The 25,179-nt window shown below is 42.5% G+C and overlaps 1 protein-coding gene across 1 annotated transcript in view; it reads left to right on the forward strand.

Annotated features, from left to right (window-relative positions):
* LOC126558828 (protein obstructor-E-like) overlaps nt 1–20,902 on the forward strand; it is a 41,839-nt gene extending 20,937 nt beyond the window's left edge. The window contains exons 2-5 of the mRNA XM_050214903.1: nt 16,373–16,597; nt 18,908–19,096; nt 20,209–20,441; nt 20,792–20,902. Of these exons, the coding sequence (XP_050070860.1) occupies nt 16,373–16,597; nt 18,908–19,096; nt 20,209–20,441; nt 20,792–20,881 (737 nt within the window). The 3' untranslated portion in view covers nt 20,882–20,902. The remainder of the gene's footprint in view (nt 1–16,372; nt 16,598–18,907; nt 19,097–20,208; nt 20,442–20,791) is intronic.
* The last annotated feature ends 4,277 nt before the right edge of the window (nt 20,903–25,179 follow it).

Genomic DNA, 25,179 nt, shown 5'->3' on the forward strand with positions numbered 1-25,179 from the left:
TGCGGCTCTGTATCAAATGCAAATAAACCTATGCTCGCTGCTTGGTGGTTTTTGGTACACATTTTCATTATCTATTCAAAGTGATTTTGCATTTTTCCAGACGGGTAGGTAGCGAACCATAACTTCAACCATAAGAATCGCTGTGTGATGGGGCTTGTTTGCGGTGCGTGGAATAGTGTGCGAGACGAAAGTCTATGACAATAAGGTTAGCGTTCACTTAAACCCAGCTTCGCGCGACCACTCCAGTGGAACGATCCGCCGCATTGGTTGCACTTCAAAGCCCGAAAGTAACACAGCGCGACAGTGAATGCTCGCGTTGTACATATTTATCGGGTGGCTTATTTGTGTGGCTTGGTAGCAGCAATTGCAGCTTGATACTTGATGGGAAGTTTCAACGGTACTTAGTCGCTGCCCCGCGACCACCGTGGGGTATGTAACGCTAAATAAATTTTCCAAATTGAAGCACCCTCGAGCAATGTTTGTGGCATGGTATTACGTTATCCAGCCCGCGAGCAATTGTGTGGTGCTGGTTGGCTATTCGACTGGAAGAATTTGGGAGGGTTTTTTTTGTGGGTTCGTTTGTTGTCTCTCTCGCTTTCTTTATCTTTGCCACCGGTTGGCATTGTTTGATGAATCCTGAATCGACGCAGATCGGTAGATTGTATGCTGATAAGTGGAGATTTACAGAAAATGTAAATCTCTGCCGTAAATTACACAACGGGGGCGACAAGAGATTCGAGTGTTCGCTTGAATGTGCGGCTCAAGAATGCTGGAATTTTTAAAGTGTGTACCTTGTGTGTGGTTGAGATGATATCGCCTTTACGATGATCCTCTTTTATTTACCAGTCAACTAAGTTTTCATTTATTTTTGTTTGTTATTGCGCTTAATAATGATTCCAGTGAATTGCTCCTTATTTTCCAGTAAAAAGAAAAATAAAATGTTCCACGCTTTAACTCTAGCTGATGTTATGCTGGCGTGTGCGCGGTTTCAGGCCAAACAAAACATCACCCATGAAGCTTGATGGAGGAAATCGGGGATTCAAAACAACAACAACAACAACCAAAAAAACAAACCATGGCCAGTAGTGCTTTCTTTCGCTTATAGCGTTACCCAGACAACGGAACATGGGCTCGGGCAAGTGGAAAAGTTTTCTGCGAAGCTTTTAGATCTACATCCGCTGGTAAGGCGCGCGTACACCACCCGGTTTGTCGGTGAGCGATCGGTGCGTGCTGATAAGGTGGGAAGTTTTCCTGGGAAAAAGAACGCAACCGAAACGGATCCATTTCCGAACATTCCACTCTCGCTCTATTGTTTGTGCGGTGCGGTGATGTGGGACAGTTGTTGCCACACGGTGGGATAAGGGAGTGAACATTAAAGGAAAAATAGAGGAATTAGTGAAGTTGAGCTAGGTTGCGGGTGTCGATGGTAAAAATAGGCTTTATCAAATTTCGAGTTGCAAAACTTTATAAGTTCTCTTGTTTTTACATTTTTCTTAATTTTCGAAGCTTGTCGTTTGAGCTTTCTGTACTTGATTTGGGGATGGATGGATTACGATACTAGTTTGAATATCCGGAACATCCTTGTATATGAAAGATTTAAACATTACCAAGTGAAAAAAATCATATTTTCCCTTTTTTTGGGGTAAAATTGCTTAATGTTTTACTAACATCAAAGTATTGAAACGGCATTGAACATTGGTATTAAATAAAACATTGTTAAGCAACCTTATAAAAAAAATCTTTTTAAATAGAATTATGTTGTTCTTCTGCCGCTTGTTAATGTTTGTTGCTATTGATTTCGCTAATTAAGATTCTTTTTTACTGCAATAGAACGTCCTGGCCGTATTGCTACTAATTCAGAATATGAACTCAAGAAATATTGATGTGATTGTTATGGTCGGTGAATCTTTTCCTATTTATTTATTTTATTATGAAGGTTATTGAAGTAAAGATTGGTTTTGTAAGTATGTTCTACACATTTTGTATCAATTTTCTATTAGTTTTGACCCTTTTGTTCCTTTTGTTTTAACACATTGCACGTAAAGATAAATCAAAAGCCTCACAAAAAGCACATTTTCTCCATGATCACCCGCATTTTCTCCATTATCCCACTGTGCATCAGTCACACAACAATAAGCTCGCGTTTAAGTGTAGAATTTTTCTATCGCTTTGTTACGCTGAACTGATGGAGTACATTTTTTTGTTCGCGTCAAATCTTCAAACGCTGTATTAAATGAAATTGAGAAATGTGCTGCCTCTCTCTGTATTTGTGAGTTTTATGGTGAAAAAAGTTTCCAAAAAGGTGGGAAAAGAATCTCTACATATGGCGTCCTGCTTTTTTGTTGGACTATGTCATGCTTTCTTCAGGTGCTGTTTTCCACCAAACTTACCTTTAGTAAGGGCGGAGGCCTGATAAGACGATTAAAGTATCGCACCGTAAGGATAAAACAGCCCGTATCGACTAAGTGTCACTTGATTTGGTCTCGATGACCAAACAGTGTGTGTGTGTGTGTGTCCGTGTTTGGTACGTGTTTAAATTTCCTTCAACTTGGATGGATTGTTCTCTCTTTCTCGCTCTATTCTCTAATCCCTCACCCATCACTTCGGCCGGCTCACGCACAACACTGAATGATAATGCTCGGATCACCCGGTACGCTTTCGGGTTGCGGTTGTGGACACATGCTGCCGTCGCTGGCGAAAGACGCCCGGTGGATAATTTAAATGTCGTGTCTTAATTTAAATTGATACCGCACGCAGGAACCGCAACAACCAACGCCACGACCACCGTCCCGAAATCGGCTTAACTCTCCCGATACGGTCGGTCGGGGTTTGCCAGCAATCCTCAAACGCGCGCGTTCGGCCATCAAGCCAATCTAATTTTCGTTTGCCCGTGTTGGGTGTGGTGATGGTGGCGGTTTTTCGACGATGGAGACGCATGGTGTTTCACTTTAAGGTGGCCACGAGGTTGAAGATTGAACCGCACCACGCTCGAAACTGGCGGGTGACCACGAGGGTCACTAAGTAAACGGTGGAACGGTTTATCTTCGGCCCAGGCTTTGGCTCCCACTCCCTCTTCCCCGTCTTCTGGGTTTCAGGTCAGGGCCCAGCTTACATGCACGAATATTTCTCCTCTTGGATGCTGCACCGGTCCCCTCGTTATACTTTGCCACTGTTGTTTCCTTTCACCGAGGCGGTAGAAGGTTCCGTGTCCAGGTTCTGTTGACTTAGTGTGCTTGCTAGAAATGGGATTTAGATGAGTTCTTCGGGTCCGTGTAGTTTGATATAACTTTCGCCACAGGATACATTTCATAATTGTGAAAGTTATTGAAATTTATTGAAGTTTGTCTTATTAACATAAATATGGTTGTGCCGGTTCAGTTTCCCGAAAATTTCGTCCCCCCCACACGCCCCAATTTGGGTAGTCCGTGGTGCTCGCAAAGTAATTCTAGCCGGAAAGACCGATTGTTCCATTGGTCCCGGTACCGGTGGAGTGTCTGGTGGTTAAATCCAATTTAAACTCTGACGCAAAACGGGTAGAATATGATCGTTCAAATATTGCGCTACCCCTGTGCAGTGTGGGCGAACCACCGTATCCGGGCCCTGATCCCTGTGGGACTTGCAGCCCGTGTGAAGTGTTGTACCGAAAATGGACTCACTCACGCCTTTCGGGGCGGTTTTTGCGGAATATGGTAATTAGTCATTGTTGGATGGTGTTGAACCGAGACTTTTGCTTCGCCTTTCGCCCCTTTCCCGAGCGGATGTGCGACGAACCGGTTGAGGGGGCAAATTTTACGATAGAAATTATCGCACTGTGGAATTTATTGAGTGTGAGTGTGCGTTTTTTTTTTGGCTGTGCCGTGTAGTAGTTTCTGCTCTTTAATAAAATCATTACGGTTACGGCTGCCTTTACTCAACCGAACTGCAAAGCACCTGGCAGGATTTTTCGGAAGCATTTTATCAGAATCAAGTTTAATGGATATTTCCTGCCATACTTTTGAGTGCTCGAATGGAACTTTTGCCACGCAAACGATTCGCTGAAATCGGCTTAAAAAGTTAAAAGCATCTAAAAACAATCTGTCTGTCGTGTTTTTTTTTGTTGTAGTCGTTGTTGCGTCTTCTCGCGTCTCCGGAACAGCAGAAGGCATTTTTATGCTACGCCGTATTGCTGGACGTGCTTCTGTGCTCCCTGGAACTATGGACATTAAATTTGTTGCGCACGTGTAGGAGGAGGATTTCGAGAGTCTTCACTGGGAAGTACACAGTTTCCGGTGGTTATTGTTATTATTTTCGCCTTTATTGATCGTTTGGATAATTAAGGAGCATTCTGACAGTGCCGGGAAAGAGAGAGAGAGGAAGAGAGGTCGAGAACGCTGCCTGTAGTTGAAGGATGGTTGAGAGTTTACAGCACTGGTAGCAGTTTTTTAAATCCTCACAAGCAAGTACCACACTCTATCACTCTCCCGAGTGACGCCCAAGAATGGCCCCATAACTTTGGGGCAAAAATAATAATAACAATACTTTACGCACCCACCGTGCACCCAAAAATAGACCTGTGAGGGTTGTGCAGTTTCCCTGTTCGGATTGTTGTTGCTGTTTGTGGGGGTTCGGTTTGCAAAACCTTTTGGCGGACGGTGCCACTCGGTAGAAAGTTTGATAATCACTTCCTTCATTGAGAGTGATGATGAATTGTGGCACCGGCTCTTACTTTCAGCGAAAAAGGCTTTAGCACTTCAAGTGCTAAATAATCACTGGTAGGAGTAAAATTTCTCCGAACGTGGTGTGCTGCAGCGAAGAGTGAATTAGTGAAGCGTTTTACAAAGGTAAGCTGGCACCATTTGTAATCGTTGTGACAGATGAATGGATTTGGATGAAAGGCTTAAACAAAAAAAAAAAAGCGGAGGAAAAAACAAGAAATCCATCATAAAGCGCATAAACACTTCCACTTTTAAATATTTGGTCGGCATGGATGGGTTGTTTTTCAATTACAGCGCAACGATTGTCGGAATGAAGCGTTTCGATTGAACAGAAGCAACCATTTTGAAGGGTTTTTAATTGGTAAAGTTTACAGTTATAACGCGATGGAGTTTTGGGGTATCGGGGCCAGCATCAATTTGATGGTAAATCATTGAAAAAAAAATTGTATTTTATGAAATAGTAAATCAAATTTTCTGGTGTTTTTTCAAAGAGTAACGAAAAACCAGGAGATCCTTTGTTAGTTATTTTTGCCCGCAATTACGTCAATTTTTTATAAAATTATTTTTATTTATAATTAATAATGACACTCCAGTGCCGTATTGTCTTTTATAAAATCATATTTCAATAATTTCTTTTTTTTTTATTCATAAGGGACGGCCAAAATAATTTCTTATAGTTTTCGAATAAAAAAAAAAAACGGTTTTTATATAAATTATCTATTAATTGTAAAAGCAAATTTCACATGTGATAAAATTTTGCGTCACTAGTCATCCATTGATAGGCAAGCTTTTGCTGTAATCCGAACAAAAAGCCATGGTATTAAGCATTTGCATTGAAGCTCGAGACGTCGTCTGTCGCTGGTCATCTCCATGAAGGTTTTCAACTGATGAAGACATCAATAAAATCGAAAAGATGGTCACCACTAATTGAGTTTGTGAGAGATTTCTGATAATTTAAGCGTATCTTACCATACAATTCGCAGGATTCAAGAAGGTTAATTGAACATAAGCTGCTCTATTCGTCCCAAGTGAGTTGAATGTTCCCTAAAAAACATTGGAGAAGGTAAGCGAATAAGTGAATTCTGACTCAACGTTTATCCAGCACATCATAACAGGTGATGAGACGTGTTGACTATAGGTTTGACGTGCAAACTATTCAACAGGGATCAACAGGAATGACGCTCAACATGAACCAAAATCGAAAAAAAAAACACAACAAAAAGGGCGCTCAATAGTAAAGGACATTTTGCTCGTTGTTTTTTCGATTTTTATGAAATTGTGCGCTCCAAATGGTTTCACAGTAAGGAATACGATTTGCAAGTTCTGCAACGTTTGAGAGAGAAAGTGAGCAAATATACGGTATGATTTGTGGAAGGATAACTCATGGATCTTGCATCATGACGAGGTTGGAGTCAATCGAGGTGATCGAGAAGAATCTGCTGAAGGAATTGTAGGCGATCTCTTCAAATACCTGTAAAATTGTGTGATTCTTTTAATTATCTATCTTTTAATTATCTAGGAGACAACATAAATTTGTATAACTGAAAAACTACTTTTGTGAGCGAATGTAATAATAAGAAGCAAACGCACTCAACATTCCCGAAATTAATTTAGAACATTGTTTCGCTGACATATTAACAGCGTCTTCTAGAAATATGTTATAAAATTCTAAGAAACACATCAATTATGAAGTTGTCGATCGTTACTGGCACAACTTTTAACCTTTTCGCCGAATAACTGACGCATTTCAAATCCCTGTCAACCGTTTCTTTCCATTCACATTGACTCAAAGACCCGTCTCCATTGGGTTAGAATTTTGGGGGGGGGTTAAATCCTTTCAACCATCGGAAAGATAGCAAAGAGGCGACGCTGTGGGCTGATAATCGAAAATTTGTTCACCCAACAGACAGCTGCCCCGCACGGCTGTTTGCCGATTTGCCGCCTTTATGTGACGATCGTTGATAAACAGCAGCCTGCGGCGTGTGTCCAAATTTAAGCAACCAAGGTGTCGAAACTACATGCCGAAAAGTTGCGGCTTCACCTCAGCACAGCAAGTACACGGGCCGGTTGTACAGTACAAACAGCACGTGCCCCATACGGTTTCGGTGCCGGCCTTACTCGGTAGGTGGTCGATTTTATGACGTTTTCCCGTGCATGGTTCGACTTTTAAGGCAAATATGTTTTTCCATAAACTGTTATGAGAGATAACACAGCATTTGTGTGCGGTATGGACAGTGGCACGTCAAGCAGCTCGGCTGCCCCACGTCTTTCAAGCTGCCGGTGCTTTCGGAGTTTGATTAAGTTTTACCGAAATTATTATTATACTGCGTGCGTGTCGTCCTATTTGTACGCCTGTCCAGGCGTTCCCCGAACCAGGTATTAAATGTTTGAAGAGTATGATACAATTCTAAAGCCGCACTGGCAGCCAAAATAAGGGGTTTTCGGGTCTAATAAAATGGTTCGCTTCATGATCATGTGTCGTTGTCGGCAGGTTTGCTGGACTCTTCCATCGAAGGATAGCTTTTGATGAGGTTTTCTCTCATGACATAGATGACACGGATCTTCGACAGCGTGTGAGTGGTGGTGAAGGGAAGGGCGAAGGTTTTTGAGGTATCGTTTCGTTACTCCGTCTAGAGATGCTCTGAGAACCGGACCGACAGCACTACTACGGCAATTTTCGGGTTGGTACACATGGTAGAAGAATTTCAACCCTACCGAAACAGGAGACTGTAATGTTCGAGTGTGCGTGTGTTGACGTAGAAAATCTTTGATAATATACAAATATTTACCGGCAAAACTTTGGCTGTCTCGAGAAAATATTTGTGCTATTCTTGCGGTGGTCATTCGTGCAGCGTCGGTCAACTACACCCGAGCGCGTGTGAGTGCTATAAAAGGGTAAATACACGTAGAGAGAGCCGGAAAGGGGTTGCTGTTTTTGGCTGGTCCGCACCGACCTACCGACCAGTTTCCGGGACCATGTGCGTGTGGGAATACGGTTCTTGTTTTTGTGTCCAGAGCAAAATTGGTAGACGAGCGGCAATTGTTCTTGTTCCGGTGGTTCCGGTGCCTTTGCCTTCGGGGTGTAAATGTTTGAAATGACTGCGAGGGGCCGATGCCGTGCTCATCCCCATGCACGGCCAACGGTGATGAAGTTTTGAAACGATATGGTTTTTGGCTGATGTGACGGGAATGTTTTCTTTTAATCTCACCACAACGGTAAACACAGATGGGTGGATTGCTTTTTTTATTGTTGGCAGGCGGACAACCACTAGCTCGACAAGACAATTTCGAGTGAGTTGATTGAATAAAGTGCTCCGAGTCGGTGATGGTTGGATGGTAAAAGGATTGTTACTTAGTAAAGCGTGTTTCAAGTGTTTTAAATGATTACATCGGTAGAGATTGATGTGATTGCCAGACCACGTTTACGACATATAACAGCTGACTAATAAACAATTTATTATTAAGGACAAACTAAAAAGCATTTAAAGACCTCCAAGGAGACGTAAAATATGCCTTAACTGTTTATGATATCGTTTAAGCTTGAAGGATCTTCCCCTTTTTGCGCCATTATTAAACAACACGACAGTTTCGGTTGCCTGTTTACCGAAAAACCATATCCATCACCCGTTGTTACGAGCATCGTTCGGCAAAGAATCGAATGTTCACCGAACCGTTGTGCTTGTGGTTTTTAAGTTTTTCGGATCGGTCAAACGGTAGCGTACGTAGATGAGCCACACACCGCTGATGAACATTTTAATATCTTATCCTTCATTTCTGCCCCAGCGGTCCAGAAAAACCACATCAAACAACCATCGGTATCTGCACTGATACGGATAAGCGTACGGAAAAGAAAGTTAGCAAAACTCGAATCTAATAAGTTTGTCTTAAGATGCACATACAGAGTGCGTAAGCAGAGGTGAGTGAAACGAAAGTTAACTTAGAAAATTGGCACTTGCGGCATGGTTGACATGGTGAATAGTTTAAGGGACACCGCAAAACACAACTCCATCGCTCTATCGGTTTTCCGTGCCGTACGCACTGCCACTGGGTTGTTCCATCTTTTGCCAGGGGTAATGGTTGCGGTTTCAAGGTTGTCGGCGGGAACGAGGAAGCGCGGATGTCGAAAGAAACCTTAACTTTACCAAACCTTGTTTCTTCTCTCATCCGCTGCAAACACTACTAGCCAATGGTCGTCTGGATTGCTTTTGTGTAATTAATTACAGTTTTTTTTTGCGTGCTGTTATTAGCTCCCGAAGCAAATGCCCTCGGCACGGGAATGAAAACTTATTTATTGCGAAATTAATTAAAAGCAAAGTTTTTTGTTTTGCGCCGTTTGCTTGCTGTTGATGTTCATGAAATGGATGCAAGAGAAGGTAAAGATTTTGATTGCCTGCAGGGGGAAGGATGATGGAAGATCATCGAAGTATAGAAATGATCTGTATTGATTGGTGCAAGGGTACAGTTGTAAGGCTTTTGGTACCGATTGATAGTTGCTAGGTTATCCTATCGGGAAGAGTGATGTCTGGATAAAGAGAGAGAGAGAGAGTGAGAGAGAAAAGAAGAGCGATGAAATTTTAGGCTTTGAGGATAATACAGGGCATTTAGAGGATTATTTGTGCATTTCCATGGTGTTTTTACGATACCAAAAATATTTTTGATGTGTTGTGGAGGTTTTTTGCCACACGAGTTTTGAGTTTTGACAATTGTGACATTAAAATAGTATATTTCGGAAAGAATTTAACAAAAATTTGTTGTACCGAAATATAATGAATTTTTTCCTTAATGTTTGTTCAAAGCTAAACTACAAGCAAAAGTTTGTGAAGAAACACATTTGAAATGTTTTGAAAGAAATGTTAAAATCTGATATCAATGAGAATAATTTAAATCTTATCAATCGGCCAGCACATAATTTCCACCAATATCTCCTAAATGATGATTTATTGTATAAATTATGTAAATAGGCGTTTCAAACGAACTTGCAGGCATGTCAAAAAAAAATTGAGATGAAAACAAAAATATAAAGTAATATGTCAAAAATCTGGTTCATATCATTGCGGGCAGAAATTGCCTGCATAACAAAACGAAAACTTTAAGACCAAGAGATTAAGGCCTCATTGAATCCCATCCGAACAGTTCTCCCGTAGTGAGGACAAACTATTCAACTAAGTGATCTCGATAAGTTTTGTAAGCCGCTCGATGGTCGGCTTGAACTAGAACTAGGTCGTTAGGCCAATGAAAACACGGCCTGGACACAAGAAAACAATGATTTTACATTGGAATAAATAAAGTTACGGAACTCGGAAGAATCGTCAATCGGGCAGTTTTAAACAATTTTTAAGTTGATTAGCCTTCCTCGCTTAACGACCTTCAAGGGTCCCGCCCGCCAACCAACGGCTTACTAGACTTACTGATCCACGGTGGTTGAATAGTCAGGCTTCACTGCGCCCCCGGGTCCTGTCATGTGGAGACTGGTGCCGTTAACGCCCCCAGGCTGTCCAGCTACTGGGAGCTAAGGTTAATACAATTTATAACAGATGTTGCGTCAATGATCTCAGATATAATCTAGGGAGGGAATAAGGAATGTAAAATGTAGCCCGGTAAGCAACAGCAAGAAGCATGATTTGCCTATGGTAAATGGTAAACGATAGAATAGAGTTTTTGTGAATTTTATTTGAATGGTTGAATTAAAATTGAATTGAAATTCCTATTCATTCGTGTTCTTGTGGTGACCAAACTACACAATTATTCTATTATGGGATAGAATATTTTTACATATCTATAAAAAAGTACTATCATGAGGGGTATAAATAATGTCTCACATTGTGTAGTACATATTTCCAAACCATCATCGAAACGGTTTTTGTTATTTTCATATAAAGCACTGTTTTAAAGCAACTTTAAAAAATATTACCCTGCTTTTCTATTCTCTATATAAGCTATAAGCACCAGCCGAAAAGGTACGCTTATTTCCGGTGAACTGTTTTATCTGCTCGCATCCATTCGCTATCGGTTTGCCAGCGAACGGGCGTTTTCATTACCGCTCGACTTACGCTCGTACTGTTAATTCCGCTGTAAATGATTTTAATGCAACGATTCAGTACGGCCAGGCTAAAGCGATACGATAACTATCTTCCACCAGTGACAGCACCGTATGCAAACGATACCACTACGACGATGCAGCTGACTGCGGCGGTAATGAAAAAGTTGTTCGGTTTAGTGTTTCGGAGCGCGCCGAGTTTGCCTGTCGGGTTAATTAATCAGGGTGACCTTTTTTCTGCGGCAAGCAGTGGAACAGCACAGTAGGAAGTTGCATGTTTTTTGTCGCTCTTTCTCCTCTTCAGGAGCATCTGCGCTAAAGTTGGTTGTGTTTTTGTGTAGGAAAGAAATACTATCGACCGCGGCACGACGGATGCTGTGTAGAAAGATCCAGCCCGAGTTTTGTAGTGCGATGCAGTTGGTCTGGCTCATCATTACGCTACGATCAGGATAATTAAAATATTCCGATTGTTACGCTACAAACAAACGATGGCGAATGTACACGAACACGGTACAGCTAGCGTAGTGGTTTGGTGCTTGAGGTTTCGAAATGGATTGCATAAAAAGGTGGTATTTATTCCTCAAAAAAAAAAAGAAGAAGTTCCTTCCGCAAAGGTAATCATTCTAAAAGCGTCTTAATCGCCGCTGCTCAGGCACTCATGAACTGGAAATGAAGTCTACAGATATACACAACGGTTGCACTATCAATTAATGTAATGAGCACTTTACATAATGTCCCACAAAAACACACACACACACATACAGAGGCTGGGTCGTGGACATTAATGAAGTACGTGCTCATGAGTGGCGTTTACGGTGTGTATGGGAACGTTTTTCCTTTATCGACACACGGCCATCCCAGCAGGACGGAAGAATGGTTCCAATTCCAATTATGACTTCCAAAATCTTCACCGTTTTGCGAGAAAACGGAACACGGAGCATGGCGAAGGCAGTCAGGAGACGGTTCGCTGTTAGACCTAAATCACCGCAACGGGACCATTTAGTACCAAAGGGGTACGTCGTGAAAGGAATGTGTGCGCACGGAAAGTATCTGAAGTTGCAGTCTGCTGCTGCTACCGGTGAAGCTTTTAATTCGTATAATTATTTTAATTTCAATTTCACCCACTCAAGCAACCGCTTCCGGCAATCGCTGGCAGGCTGCAAACCGATGATCGCTTACCTGAAGTGCAATAAGACTGGCATTCTTGTTTTGTATTGCTGCTACCGCCGTTGCTACCGTTAGCGGAGTTAAATCCCTGACCGACGTTTTAGCTCATCATAATTTATAATTATTGCCATGAGAAGTGGAAGAACGCTCGAACGAGAACGAAGTGATGGCTGGAATCGGTGTTTTTCGGTGGCATGAAACTGTCCGTTGGTTTGGAACCCGGCAGCTGTTTTCGGCTGTATTTATGGAAAGTCTGGGAAAGATCACCGATAACAGTTACGGCGCTAATTAAGCACATCTTTTCCGGCAGCCAAAACGTCACCCCTGAGGGTGATTGAACGGTCGGTTGAGGCAAACAAACGGTGGTATCAAACTACTTTTCTGTCACAGTTTTATCTTGCAAACGCATTGGCACGATGAAACGAAAACGGAAGACAAGAAAAGAAAAATGTATTTAATTCTTTAAAGATTGTTTTTTTTTTTACTTCCCTCAAGTCGTTTGCTTATCGTGAGTATGGTTTGGGGCTTTTTTTGTGTTGTTCTGGCAAAGAGATGGTTGGTTTGAGAGAACAGTGCTGTGTTGCTTCTGTCTCTAGAGGGTACGGGGAGGGTTTACATAAAGTTCTGACAGTTTGCAATTTGACCCCGAAGTCTAATTAGGATGAGCGTCCGACAGTGAAGATAGAAATCAACTTCAAGTATGAGACGAGCAACAAAAGCCAACAAAATACGCACACAGGGAGATAAAAAACAAAAAAAAAACAGTGCACCGAATGAATGAAAGAATTCGGAAAAAAGAAAAGAGAAAATAGAACCTGCCCGGGTCGAACAAATCGCAGTAATTAACATTCAAGGCGAGCAATCGAGCAGGGAGCGGTAAATTAGATAAACTGGCCACCGGTGGTAGTGAATTTTTATGGGCAGCACAGCATCACCAATCGCGGACGCCCTTGAGCGATATCTTACATCCGATAAGTGTGTGAGTGTGTGTGTGTGTGTGGTACCGGGCGTCTCCATTAGCCGTCCGCATGAATGACCGGGCGCCTCCATTCGCTCCGGTACCGATTTCGGCTGTCAGTTTATGCTGCAGGGGCCAGTGGGATAATCGGGTAGCGAGCGATTTACGACATGACAACTTTACAGATAAGCGTCCCACCAGTAAAGGTACGAGAAACGATAATTCGAATTGTTTCACCTGCTTTCGTAAAAGGACGGTGGTAGCGAAGCAAAACATTTTCCCCGTTTGTAGTAGTCATTTTAAATTGGCAGAAAGTCTTATCGAAAGTCTTGCCGGAAGCTGATGGAATGAACCGAGCAATGGAGGTAATAGGAAGCAGTTGAGAAAAAAAAACACACACAAAACGGATCAGCCGATACGCGCGGGATGATTTAAGCTTTGAAAGGTTTGCCCGAGGCGTGGCTGAGATGTATTTATGAATTTAATTATCGGTCCCGATGGACTAGCAATGATGTTGGTAGAAGCTTAGCACTTTCCGAAGGCTTTCTAATGGACGGCCCCGTTCGGTACGGTCCTTGTGACTTTGCTGTGTCCTCAGGGGAGAATGAACCACCGCGTGAGCGAGTGTTACATTAATGAGTGTTAAATTTACAGCCCATTTTAACAAACCTCTAGCCTCGGACTCAGCTTTGGGATTTAATTTGTGTTCCACTGGATATGGGGGGCTTTTTTCTTGTATCGATGTTGAATGCTTTCTTTTTTGTTTTGTTTCGAGCAAAGCAGTGGAACCTTGGCGGCTCGTGCCCGGGTTGATTGAATTTAATTGTGTTGAATAGCGCAAAAAAAAGGAAAAATCGTAATGTGTTTATCGGGCGCAAGCTGAATTATGATCAAGATAAAGTAAGGTGGTTGGAAAACCCGGTACCGAAAAACCGACAATGAGACACGAGAAATGAGATTATAAATAGATTGTTCCCATCATTGGTGGCAGTTCGTGTACGGGCAGAACGAGCGCCTTTGCACGCTTATTCCTTGGAGATTTATAGCATGGAAAGTGAGTGAAAATCTATGTAAAGGGAAAAAAAGTGTACACTCTCTTCAGGACGTGTGAGGGAAGCTTTTTTCTTTCTGCCTTTTCGAATCCACTTTAATGCTTCAAACCGACCGAGCGAGATTCTCTTTTTTCGTTGCTTCCGTGTTTGGCAGGTGGAAATCTCAAATCATATTTCCATCATAATCGAATTAATTACCACCGGGTGCCAAATGGGAAATGCGAGATTCTCCAGGCGGGAGAACACAGGAAAAGAGCAAACTGCACGAAAATCGAATAGTGAATGTGGACCAAAAATTTTTATGCAATTAATTTAATGTGCAAAAGACAACGGAGGGATGATGTCGTACTTTAGCTCCATCACTCGCACCATCATCATCATCATTCGGGTGGTGCTTAAGAGCAAAGAAGTGCTTCGTTTAATTCGATTACAAGCCGCGTCGATACTCCTACAGGGAATGGTCAATTTTTCCCCAACTGCAGGACGATTTTACATTATGTTATCCCGCGCAAAGCTTCACATTCACAACTCGCTAGCATATGTGACGAAGGTGCCAGCATGAAAGTGAACTTCACGAACACAATGCGCAGATTACTGTGTCTGTGTGCACAAACACATCCGTCTGGAGCGTGTGTAGGAGCACGCGGTGACGTTCCTGTGAAATCCGACCACCTGTCGGTGGAAGCTCGTCTGGGCTTTCCAGCGTACAGTGTGCTGCTGGCCTCGGGAAAATGGCGTGCGAACGGTCCGTTAAAACGCTTAAAGTATTAAGGAATTAATTATCTCTCGGCCGAGCCTGCTCGTTCAGCTATCACGTTACGAGTGTGATTGCATGATTGCAAAAGAATCCGTTTTCGGATATAGAACAGAACTACACAGTTCGCTCGATAGCGAACGCGCGAATCAGTGCGGTCATGGGAATCAATTTTAACCGAATGCCCACTACTTCCCCGAAGCGGTACAAGGCTGGCGTTTCGGTTTTTGCCAAACGGCACGTGTTGCAACACGGGACACGGATAATCAGCAGAACTCGATGAGGATATCCGGTGTAGGGTGCTTCCCATTTTGACACAGCGGCTTGTGTGTTGGGAGCACACAAATGGTATTCAATCACGATTGGTATGGCTTTCGGATTGGTGAGCGTCACGCGAACGTGGACGTGGACGGGTACGGTCGTTTTTTGATGAAAACTTCCAATCAAACTGTTTATTCGATATAAGATTGAATTGAATTGACAGAGTGCTATTTAGTAGCGGAAGCTAGACGACGCAACCGAACACCTGTAGGCCCATTGGACGAGTGATATGAATTTATTGCTTTTCTGGGGCGTGGAGACTGTTGGACATGAACGATGAAATGCGATCGACGTCACTCAAAAACCTTGTATGGCTTGAAAATCTCTTGCAAATACTTACGACGGTGTTAATTTGAAATTCTAATCAGAATTCTAACAAAAGCTAAACTTGGAACTGACATTGTGTGAAGATAGACATCTGTTTTGATTTAGCACGAACTTAAAGCAATATGTAATTAGGAGGTATGAATTACAGTTGAATTATTGATAAAAAGAGCATTAAAATCTTTCAATCCGCGAAGTCCATCCATACTCAAGTTCATCTTGAGAAAAAAGTTTCAACACACAAATTTAATTTTGTAATACGCTTGGCCAATCTGAACCGTTCCAAAGCTTTATTGATTGTTAGGGTCACAGCATTCGCTCCCGGTATAATGCTCGTTGTCAAAATCATTGCACTTGCCCTCTATGGCGGGTAAAATTTATTCTTCATCCGTCAAACAAAGTTCGCCCCAACCGACCGACCGGGAGGAAAGTTTCACCAAGAACTAACCCACCCATTGACAACGGGACGCATAGGAATGGGGAAGGGGGGGGGGGGGAACGCTAACGGTATTCAATTACATCGGAATGTAATTAAAAGTTGTGCTCCTTCACGGTGTGTTTTCTTTTGAAGGTGTGTTAGTGTCAGATTCGCGAGTAGTGCAAGTAGTCGTCAGTAGGCGTCTGTCAACGACACTTTCGTTGATCGATAAGGGTAGCAGCATGAGAGTTCCAGAGAAAGTGTGTTCCTTATGTTGCAACAGTGTTTTCATTTGCATTTACATTTCTCCCTTCGCACAGCTCGCAGCGAGGTAAGGTTGGAACGCTGAAACTTACGCTACGTCACATAGGAAACTTGAATTAAGTATCTTAAGGGTTGTAGTCTAGGGGGTTTAAACTTGTACTACGTTTCGGTGACTTTATTGGCTTTTCGATTCGGCAACAGGTTCAGGGTGAAAGTTTAATGCACATACTGGTTGATGAGCGCTCAAGATAAGATGTAGTGTTAAACCGGTAAAGTGGTTCATCGTCTGTTTGACGTTTAGTGGGGAGGGTGGTTGTTTCACCGTAATGGTGTCATTGTGTCTGAATGGACAAATTATAATGAAAATTTTCCTTACATTACAGGACTTGCCAGTGCCCAGCGACAAGATCAAGAGGATCCATGTAAAACCAAATCAAAGGTTGTCGGTGACGTGACGTACTGTGATCGATACTGGGAGTGCATTAACAGTCAGCCAGAACTGTACGACTGTCCGAATGGGCTCGTGTTTGCCGGCAAGCACCGAGGTGTCACGGAGGGCTGTGACTACCCATGGCGATCAAACTACTGCGATGGGAAACAGTTGGCAAGTAAGTACAGCTACATTTGTGTCCTAATAGAAGTTTATTTTGTGTTTTCAATGTGCAATGGAAAGCAGCCATTTCCGATGCTTTCAAGTCTCAAACTAGTTTATACATTGTTTTAATAATGTTAATAATGTACAGTTTTTTGAAGAGTTTAAGAAAGTGATAGAAGAACGACAAATAACGCTAAATTTGTTGATATTTTGAAAACACCATGTTATAGCGCTGACAACATCATTTTACGTTTTTTTTTTCATAAAAGCTTCTAAAGATTTTTCGTCTCAAGATCAATTAAACTATTGTTTAAAATAATTTAGGCTATTAGGACTTTGTAACTGGTAGGCTTAAATAACTGTGAATTTAGCTTCAGGATAACATTTTGTCGTTTAAACCATATTTTAATAATGCAAAAATCTACAGATTCACCACCTCAAGGTACAGCTCGTGTTGCTTAAGGCCTTTTAGTCAGTGCTATTATCGGACTTTTAAGCTTTTGAGTGGTATCTGTTGTTGCAATTAGCGTAGCATTCGTACTGCTTTCCAGTTTGAAGTTTTTAAAAGGCACAAACCCTATTATTTAAACCTCAAGATTTCTTAGGAAGGTGTCTTGGATAATCATTTGAATTTAATGGTTTGGCATCCATTTTTTTAACGCTGTTTTCATTATTTATTTATTTAATTTAGTCAGTTTTCAGCCGTCAGCCAGCCGTATTGTCAGTTTTTATTATTTGTTAGCACTTTTAGCAGCAGAGTAATTCTAAACGAGAATTGAATAGAGTAAAATAAAGCTCTCTTTTTAAAAAACGTCAAAGACGGGAAATGGTCATGATTACGTACTGTAGACTAAGACCTTTTATTTTTAACAGAGCTGTTTATTGTTTGTTTGAAGTATTAAAGAAAAAAATGTCAAAATTAGTTTTTTAGCACAGCTTACAAAAAAAAAACTGAAAGCATCATGAAAAGCTATTTAATTTAATGATTTAAAACAAAAATGAAAATTAATTGTTTTGCATGCATAACTTTAGGCGTTGCTCGCTTCATCTGAAATGACTTGATATTTAATCTGCATGACCGGTAAGCAAAACGCTAAGAATGTTATGAGTAAATTTTATTTATTCAAAACAAACTAAAGCGAGTAAAGTAAAGAAACACAAGAAACACTATTTTTACATACACAATGCTTCACAATCATTCTACCAGCTCAGCGCAAAACAGCTTTGCCAATGGTTTTGCAAAACTCGTTTTGCTACAACAAACGCTGCGCAGGAAGAAATGCTTACGGAAACAAGTTCGTAACAATCGTTTCTTTGAAGTAGCGGCAAACGCTGTATGAGTCGGGGCTAAGGATTTCACAATGCTGCAACAAAACCATCAAACACAACCTATAGAATAGAATTCAAGTGAGGCAAAGAAGTATAAAACGACCAGCCAAAAATAAAGTTTTCCAGTGCATTTTCCGGAAATTAACCCAATTCACCAACATTATGCAGCTCGCCAAACGGTAACATGAAACCCGTTTTTGCCACAGTATGCCGAATTAGCAACTCGATCAAAGGGTGTCCGTTGCCCTCACCGGTTGGCCGGTTCACGCTCATTTGTCGGGTTGTACCTACGGGTACGGGTTTGCTCCTGGTGTCGGTCGGTACTTTCGTCGGTACACAGATACACACCGGTCTAAGTGCATCGATGCTCGGACTCCTCCTAAGGTGTGCACGGTACAGTAGACTTCCAAAACTTAATCGAGCTCGTTTTTTGATAGTCTTTGTTCAATTGCGCGCGCTTCTTTTTCGGGCGAGTGGCAGCAACTAGACACTCCGCTAGTAGCCTTGCCACAACCATTGCCCCGGAGAGGGTGCACGGTGGGGGAGAGTTTTTATGGGCAATGTGCAACAAAATTGCTGAAAATTGAGTGCACTCGAACGTGCTGTAGTGTGTTTGGACGGGCACGGTACGGCAACGGGCGGGCGGCAACCTTTTTCAATGGAAACTCATCGACGAGCGAAACATCACAGTACCGTTCCAAAACACCGGGAGTACACTCTCGGGCCAGCGACAAGTACAACGCTCGAGTGTCGTTTAGTTTTAAGCAGGGCGTAATGACCGGTGCAAAGTTTGTCCTCTTGTGTGTTGGTGTGCTGTGGTGCAGCTGTGGTGTGGTGGGGACTGGGACGAAAACTCCACGTCCGGTTCGAGTTTGTACCGGGCGAAGCCGTTCTCGCTCGCTCTGGTCGGGCGATAATTTTAATCCTACCCCTGCCTGCTTGTCTCTCACACTCCTTAATCGACGATTCCCCTTACCCGGGGTTCTATTTTCAGACGGTCCGATCTCGACGGAGCACTGCGATTGGTTGTACGGCATCTTTGGACACGAGACGTCCTGTACGCGATACTGGACCTGCTGGAATGGTACCGCCACCGAGCAGCTCTGCATCGGTGGGCTGCTGTACAACGAAAATGCTCACAGCTGCGATTGGCCCGAGAACGTTGATGGATGTCAGAAGCACCGTAAGTAGAACCAAAAAAATAGGAAAAAATGGCAGCAATAGTTTTTGGCATCGTTTTTACAATCGTGAATGGAGCACATACGATGTAAACGAAGAACAAATAACTCCAATACTCCCAAACAATGGAGAGCAAAGCGTTGTGGCTGGTGATTCCGTTACAGGGTACTCGGTGAAGGTTGAAGATTTCTAGTTGTACTGTTGTAATTGAAAACCCCCGATTGAGTTCATCGTAGAACCGTTAACAATCACATGCCATGGAGTCAAGGAGCCAAAGTTCTTGCAAAATGGAAATATGTATGAGGAAATCGTAGGACCATGTGCGTAATTTTACTGATGTTGTTAATTTCATAACAAATTTAAATATATTAATACGTCTTTAAAATCCGTTGTTATTATTAAACACTCTAAAAACGAATGTTCGTTGATGATGTAACAATTAAATCGGGATTTATCGACTCCCCTCCAATATTACGGACACTTTTATAGATAGCAATACGGCCAGGCCTTTTTTGTAGACATAATGAGTGGTTTTCACAGGAGCATCTTCATCTCAATGTTGTAGAATGTTGTGCGAATGTTGTAGAACATAGTTCATGTTGTCCTTCAAAATCTTCGCCGTTTACACTGATACTTTGATACATGAACCAATGTTAAACCATGCCTCATACCACAATGTTCAAAAGATTCTCCTTATTTTACTTTTTCTAAGATCCTCGATCCTCCATAAATGATAGTATGTTGCAAAATTCTTATCTAGTATAAAGGATAAGATGATAACTTTAGCCTCAAAATCCCGCTTTTGTCAAACAGTTGATCAATCATAAGCAGTAAACCAGAAATAGGTAAACTCACCCTGAAGCTTTGGAAGGATGTTGAAGCCTTTTGTAGCTCAATGCTGCAGTGTCTTATTTTGAAAATTAAAGCTCAAATTTTTGGTACATTTCAATTTTTGTTACGTAAAACAAAGTGAAAACCCCTCTCTCTTTACATTATTTATGGAAGGCCCCACGCTTCTATACAAACATCGGCATCCCTTGCCAAGCAATACTTCATTGAATGAGACAAGAATTTCGAATGCAAACGTTTGTTAATAAAACTAAAACACCTTTCTAGCACTCTGCAACGATGACGCGAACGGCAATGTCCCGCTAGGCAAGTCTTGCAATCGCTACTGGCAGTGTCAGGGTGGCTATCCACGGCTTCAACGTTGCCCAGCGATGCTCGTGTTCGATCGACGCAGTCTGCGCTGTGTTGTGCCACCGACTGAGGACTGTGATGTACCAACCACCCCGTTGCCATTGGAGTACGAATCGGAACAGCAGCAGCAGCAACAGCAGCAAGGCAAGGTATGTCTGGTAGTGAAATGTGTTGAAAAATGCTGGAATACTATGAGGGGAAATAGTGAAATACTTGAGAGAAGAAAAAAAACCATGGACTTTTGTACGAAATTTCAAAACATGCAAATACTTCTATCCTTCAATGCACTAGTTCTCACACAATCAACGCAAAAGGCTCGTTTTCTAGCCGTACTTAGAAACATGTCCAGCATTTTCACACTTTAAGCCAAACTCTGCACATGTGTGTGTACGTGTCCATTGCATTCCATATCTCATGCCAATGCCCGCCTTTCGTTTCTTTCACCTTCCCCCGCTCGATCTTTCTGGCTGGCCGTACACCGCTCCCGATTTTCTTTCAGGGAAATCCAAACGCTATTCACCAATCGTCCGGCTTCGGTGGACTGCAGCAGGGTGGCAAATTGCAATCGGGAGGACGAAACAAGAACTAAACAATCACTGTCAGCTGCACACACACATAGAGACATGGAGTGGAACAGTGCATGAGGAGCAATCGTACGATGAACTTCACTGACCACCCCTGAGGGCACTGATAACCGCTTCCGTAGCTGTGTTTGTGTGTGAAAGAGAGAGAGAGAGAGAGACAGTGTGTGTCTGTATGTAGTTGCTTATCTTCTCTCTACCAACGTTTCCATCGTTCACTCCCGAACCTTCACCCGACTGCTGGATGTAACCGGCGTCTCCACATCATCCACCATTTTTCCCAGCAAAGCGACCCCATTATTGGAACGACGAATAGAAGACACCGTTTAGCCAGCTCCGGTACAGAAACGAACCGAACTAAGGTGAAAATTGAACATCCAATGGGGTTAGTGTCTTCTTACCCCTCGTCGAGGGCGACCGGCACCTTAGCGACAACGACGATCGTTGTACTTTGTTACCGTCGAAACCTCTGTCTGTTTCTCTCGCTCGCTCGCTTTGTGTGCCGTAACAGGGAGGAAAATAGCTGTCAATGGCAGAAGATGGCCTTACAATCCGTAGCTCAGGAAATGAGCTAACAACTTACTTAATCAACTGCAACCATCTCATCGTCGTCGTTCGGCCAGAATTCGGTGCCAAATGGTTTTAAAGCGAATTTTAATTCATTCTGCACACAGCTCATGCTTGCACACAAAAAAAAAACGCTTGGGAACATTGTTGCCGGAAAGTTCGCTTTCTTACCGTTTCGTTTGTTGTTGCTGCTGCTGACACTACAGTTTCACATCACACAAATTCCAGCCGAATCATCCTCCAGCCACATCGTGTCTGTTAAGCGTAAGCCTTCCCTATACCTTATTGTATCCCATTGTGTCCCACTATTTAAGAATGTGTATCGTACGTTAAGCCGAATGGAAGAAGAGGGCGCTTCTACATTGAAAAACAAAAACCGGAAGTAGAAGCGCTAAATAAAAGTATCGATGTAAACACGAGTGGATTCGTTTCCTGGCGTTCCTTACTGTTGCGCCGGATGCTCTCGGCGCAAAGAGAACCGGCGCAATGCCCGGAAGAAGGTTTATTTTAATCATAGTTAGCAGAAGCTGTCTCCGGGCACAACTTCCCACCGAGGCGTAAGTAAAAAGTTTTAAAGCCATAAATATCACCAGCATCGTCGCATCTGTGGGTGGTACCGCTGATGCATCCGCATCTAATTGCACCGGAAGGCGTGGATCCCCGTGACAAGTACGAACGATTTAATATCTTCTCTAATATGACAGTTTTATGGCCGGCGACTCACCCGGCTGCGGGTGTGTGTGTGTGTGTGTGTGTGTTTGGGTTTTATTTTTTCCAGTCTCCTTCTCTCTGTCTCCTGACACTTTATTTTGTTTGTTCTAGCTGCTTTGGTGGACGTGTCGGTTCGTTCTTCTGCCGAGCCGTTCGTCTTCGTTTGTTGGGGAGCGCTATGAGAAAAGTTATTTTCTTACGTTGATTTTCTTGTACCCGTATTCTTACCGCACTGGTAAAGTTGATGACGGAATTGCTTCACCATTGCTGTGCTGGGATTGCTGAAACAATAAATGAAAATTGCCTGCAGCAGTTGCATCCGTGGTTGGGAGTTATGGCGTGTGCCTTTTTTTTTGCTTTCTTTCTTACCTTTTTTTTTTACTTGTGTAAAGCCATTTAGGAACTAGAGCGAAACGGCAGAAGCGCGCCGTGGAAGCGCTGATACCTCACCAGAAATGGTGCAATACCAGCTGGCAATGCAGTGGGATTCTTGCATGTCCGGTGTGAGTGAGCAATTCCGGAGTAAATAAAAACCGAGAAGCAAATTGTATTATGATTTATGGCAAAGGAGACGTACCTATGTTTTGTTATTGTCGAGGCTAGTTAAAGATAAGGCGACGATGCTTAAAACCATTTCAGGTTGGAGTTGGACTTGAATAACGATGATTAGGAAATATTTTGTTACACACAATGTTTTGAACTCATTCAACTTAACTGAACTCCTCATGGTCGAACTTCCGTGGGACGGCTGCAGTCATTTTGAAAAGGGAGTATTTCAATCAGAATCAACGGTGTATTAAGATTTGCATAAAAAAATCGTCGGTCCACATTCACGTCGTCGTAGAAACTTCACTGAACAAATTGGTAAGTTATGAACTGTTTTTTAATTTGGGTAGAGATTTAGGTAGAGAAGAAAAGGAACGTCGAATTACGAAGAAAGGGTACTCTGTAGGATAGCACTACAGAGCTTTTAGGCACAATAGGTCTCGTATTTGAGATGCTATATGAGTAACGAGGTCCAGTGCTTATTACCTATATTAATGTCATGGTTATTATGTGCATATAACGTGAAGTTATTGTGCAACCGTACCCCAAGATCTTTGGTGGAGGAAACTCTATTTATTTGGTCGCTGAATAAGGAGTAATTCTAAACCAATCGCCCGGTAGAAGGTCTCTAGAAAGAGACCAAATATTGGGTGGCAAAGCACTCACCGTTGGACGGGCACTTACGACAAAAATCGTTCAGAAAGCGTTGAAGAAATCGACACTCTGAGGACGATAACACGGGGAAAAAGATTTGAATATCGTCAGCAAAGCGAAAGCTGTCCATCACGCGGAAGAGCAGTTATGCAGTCATTAATAAATAAAACATAAATAAAAGTACTAAACGCGTTTCCCTCAAGGATACCTCAAGATGTCTTACGCCATGAAGAACATTTGTCCAGTTAGAGAATATACTAACCATGTAACACACACCAGATTAATTATAATCGAGCGCCTAGGCATAAAGCCGTGCTAGTGAAATGACGATGACCACGAAAAGAAAGGTATAGGATTGGTCTTCACTTCCTTGGACATAGCATAAAAGATAGCATCTCCCTTTTCAAATATTGGACATTTCCACGCTGTTTTCCAAACGATCGGAATCGCGATCGAGCGAAACTGAGGTACGATAAGATCCTTTTCACTGATTATAAACCATAGTTACTGTTGAATCAGCAGCATAGCAGTTGAGATAAGTACCAAAGTTCTTGTCGCCAACCTGTTATGCTGCAACCTGAGGAAACCTCTCGATTCAAAACACTTTGCAGGCTGTTTCTGGTGCCTGAACTAGCAGAAGACGGGCGTCTGCGGCGTTCTTGAAACATGGATTTTGTCTAGAATTTCCCAGTAACTCTTCACCGTGTACGAGATGTTGATATGTCATGTTATGAGACTGGGCATCGGACAGCTGTGGCTTAGAAGGTCCAAATCGAGTTTGAAGTGATTGTATAGGCACATACATATCAAGCTGTATCATGTTCAAGACAAAGAATTAATAATTTGTTGCTTCGTGTAGAATTACTTTCACACTAGTTTCATTGTTTCTTGAGCGCGTGACAGATGTTGCCCCGTAGTTTCGTCCGAGCATCAATCTCAGCGGCTTTTCAAGGTTGATTAATCTCGACATGATGATTATCGTCATTTTTCACCCCTGGCTAAAAATCACACTGACAGAATATATTTTGTCGCGTGTGTTTGAAGTTGCCATTAAATTGTGCTGTGCACTGTGTCCTCAAAAGAACCCCCCCCCCCCCAAAAAAAAACCTTAAAAAAGCTCCAAAACTGACCTACTTCCGTCATATTTCAAGCGTAGAAAATAAATTGTGACAAATGTAACGCAACGTCAGTCACATCGATCATGGCGCGTGAAATTGTGCCCGTTTTTGTGTTCTGGTGAAACTTTTTAAACATTTTGTACAACCCACCACCCTGTTTCCCCCCTCCCCAAAAAAAAGGGACACGCACACATACTCAACACACAAATTGTGCTGGACACGGGCGGAAATTAAAGTCAAACTTTTGACGGTGATGCGACTAAAAATGGCCATATCTATCGCGATCGGACTCGTACACCGACCAGACCATGTCACACGAAGTGTTTTTCACTGTTTTCCACTGGCTGTCTCCCCCCTCCGGTCTTGGCCGTTTGTCTCTCGGTCTGGCTTATCGTTAATTTTGAACACATCAACATGAGTTTAATGGCAGCTTCACAAATTGAAGCTAACGCTACGGGACAGCCCATTGGCCAAACGCGGCAAAATGTTACTTCATATCGGAGTAGGATCCGTAGGTTTCCGTTTTCAACATCCACTGGGGCAACAGGGCGCTTTATATATATTATTTGATGCTACTTTTTGTCCATCAGGGACCGTGCAAATGATGGCCTGTTTTCGCGGGCGTGCGTGCGTTCGTTGCCGTGGTAAGAACGAGCACAAAAATACATCATTTTGAACATGATCCAACGTAATTTCGTCTTCCGGCTGGC

Source organism: Anopheles maculipalpis, chromosome 2RL (genome assembly GCF_943734695.1).
Source record: "Anopheles maculipalpis chromosome 2RL, idAnoMacuDA_375_x, whole genome shotgun sequence".
NCBI classification, from domain to species: domain Eukaryota; kingdom Metazoa; phylum Arthropoda; class Insecta; order Diptera; family Culicidae; genus Anopheles; species Anopheles maculipalpis.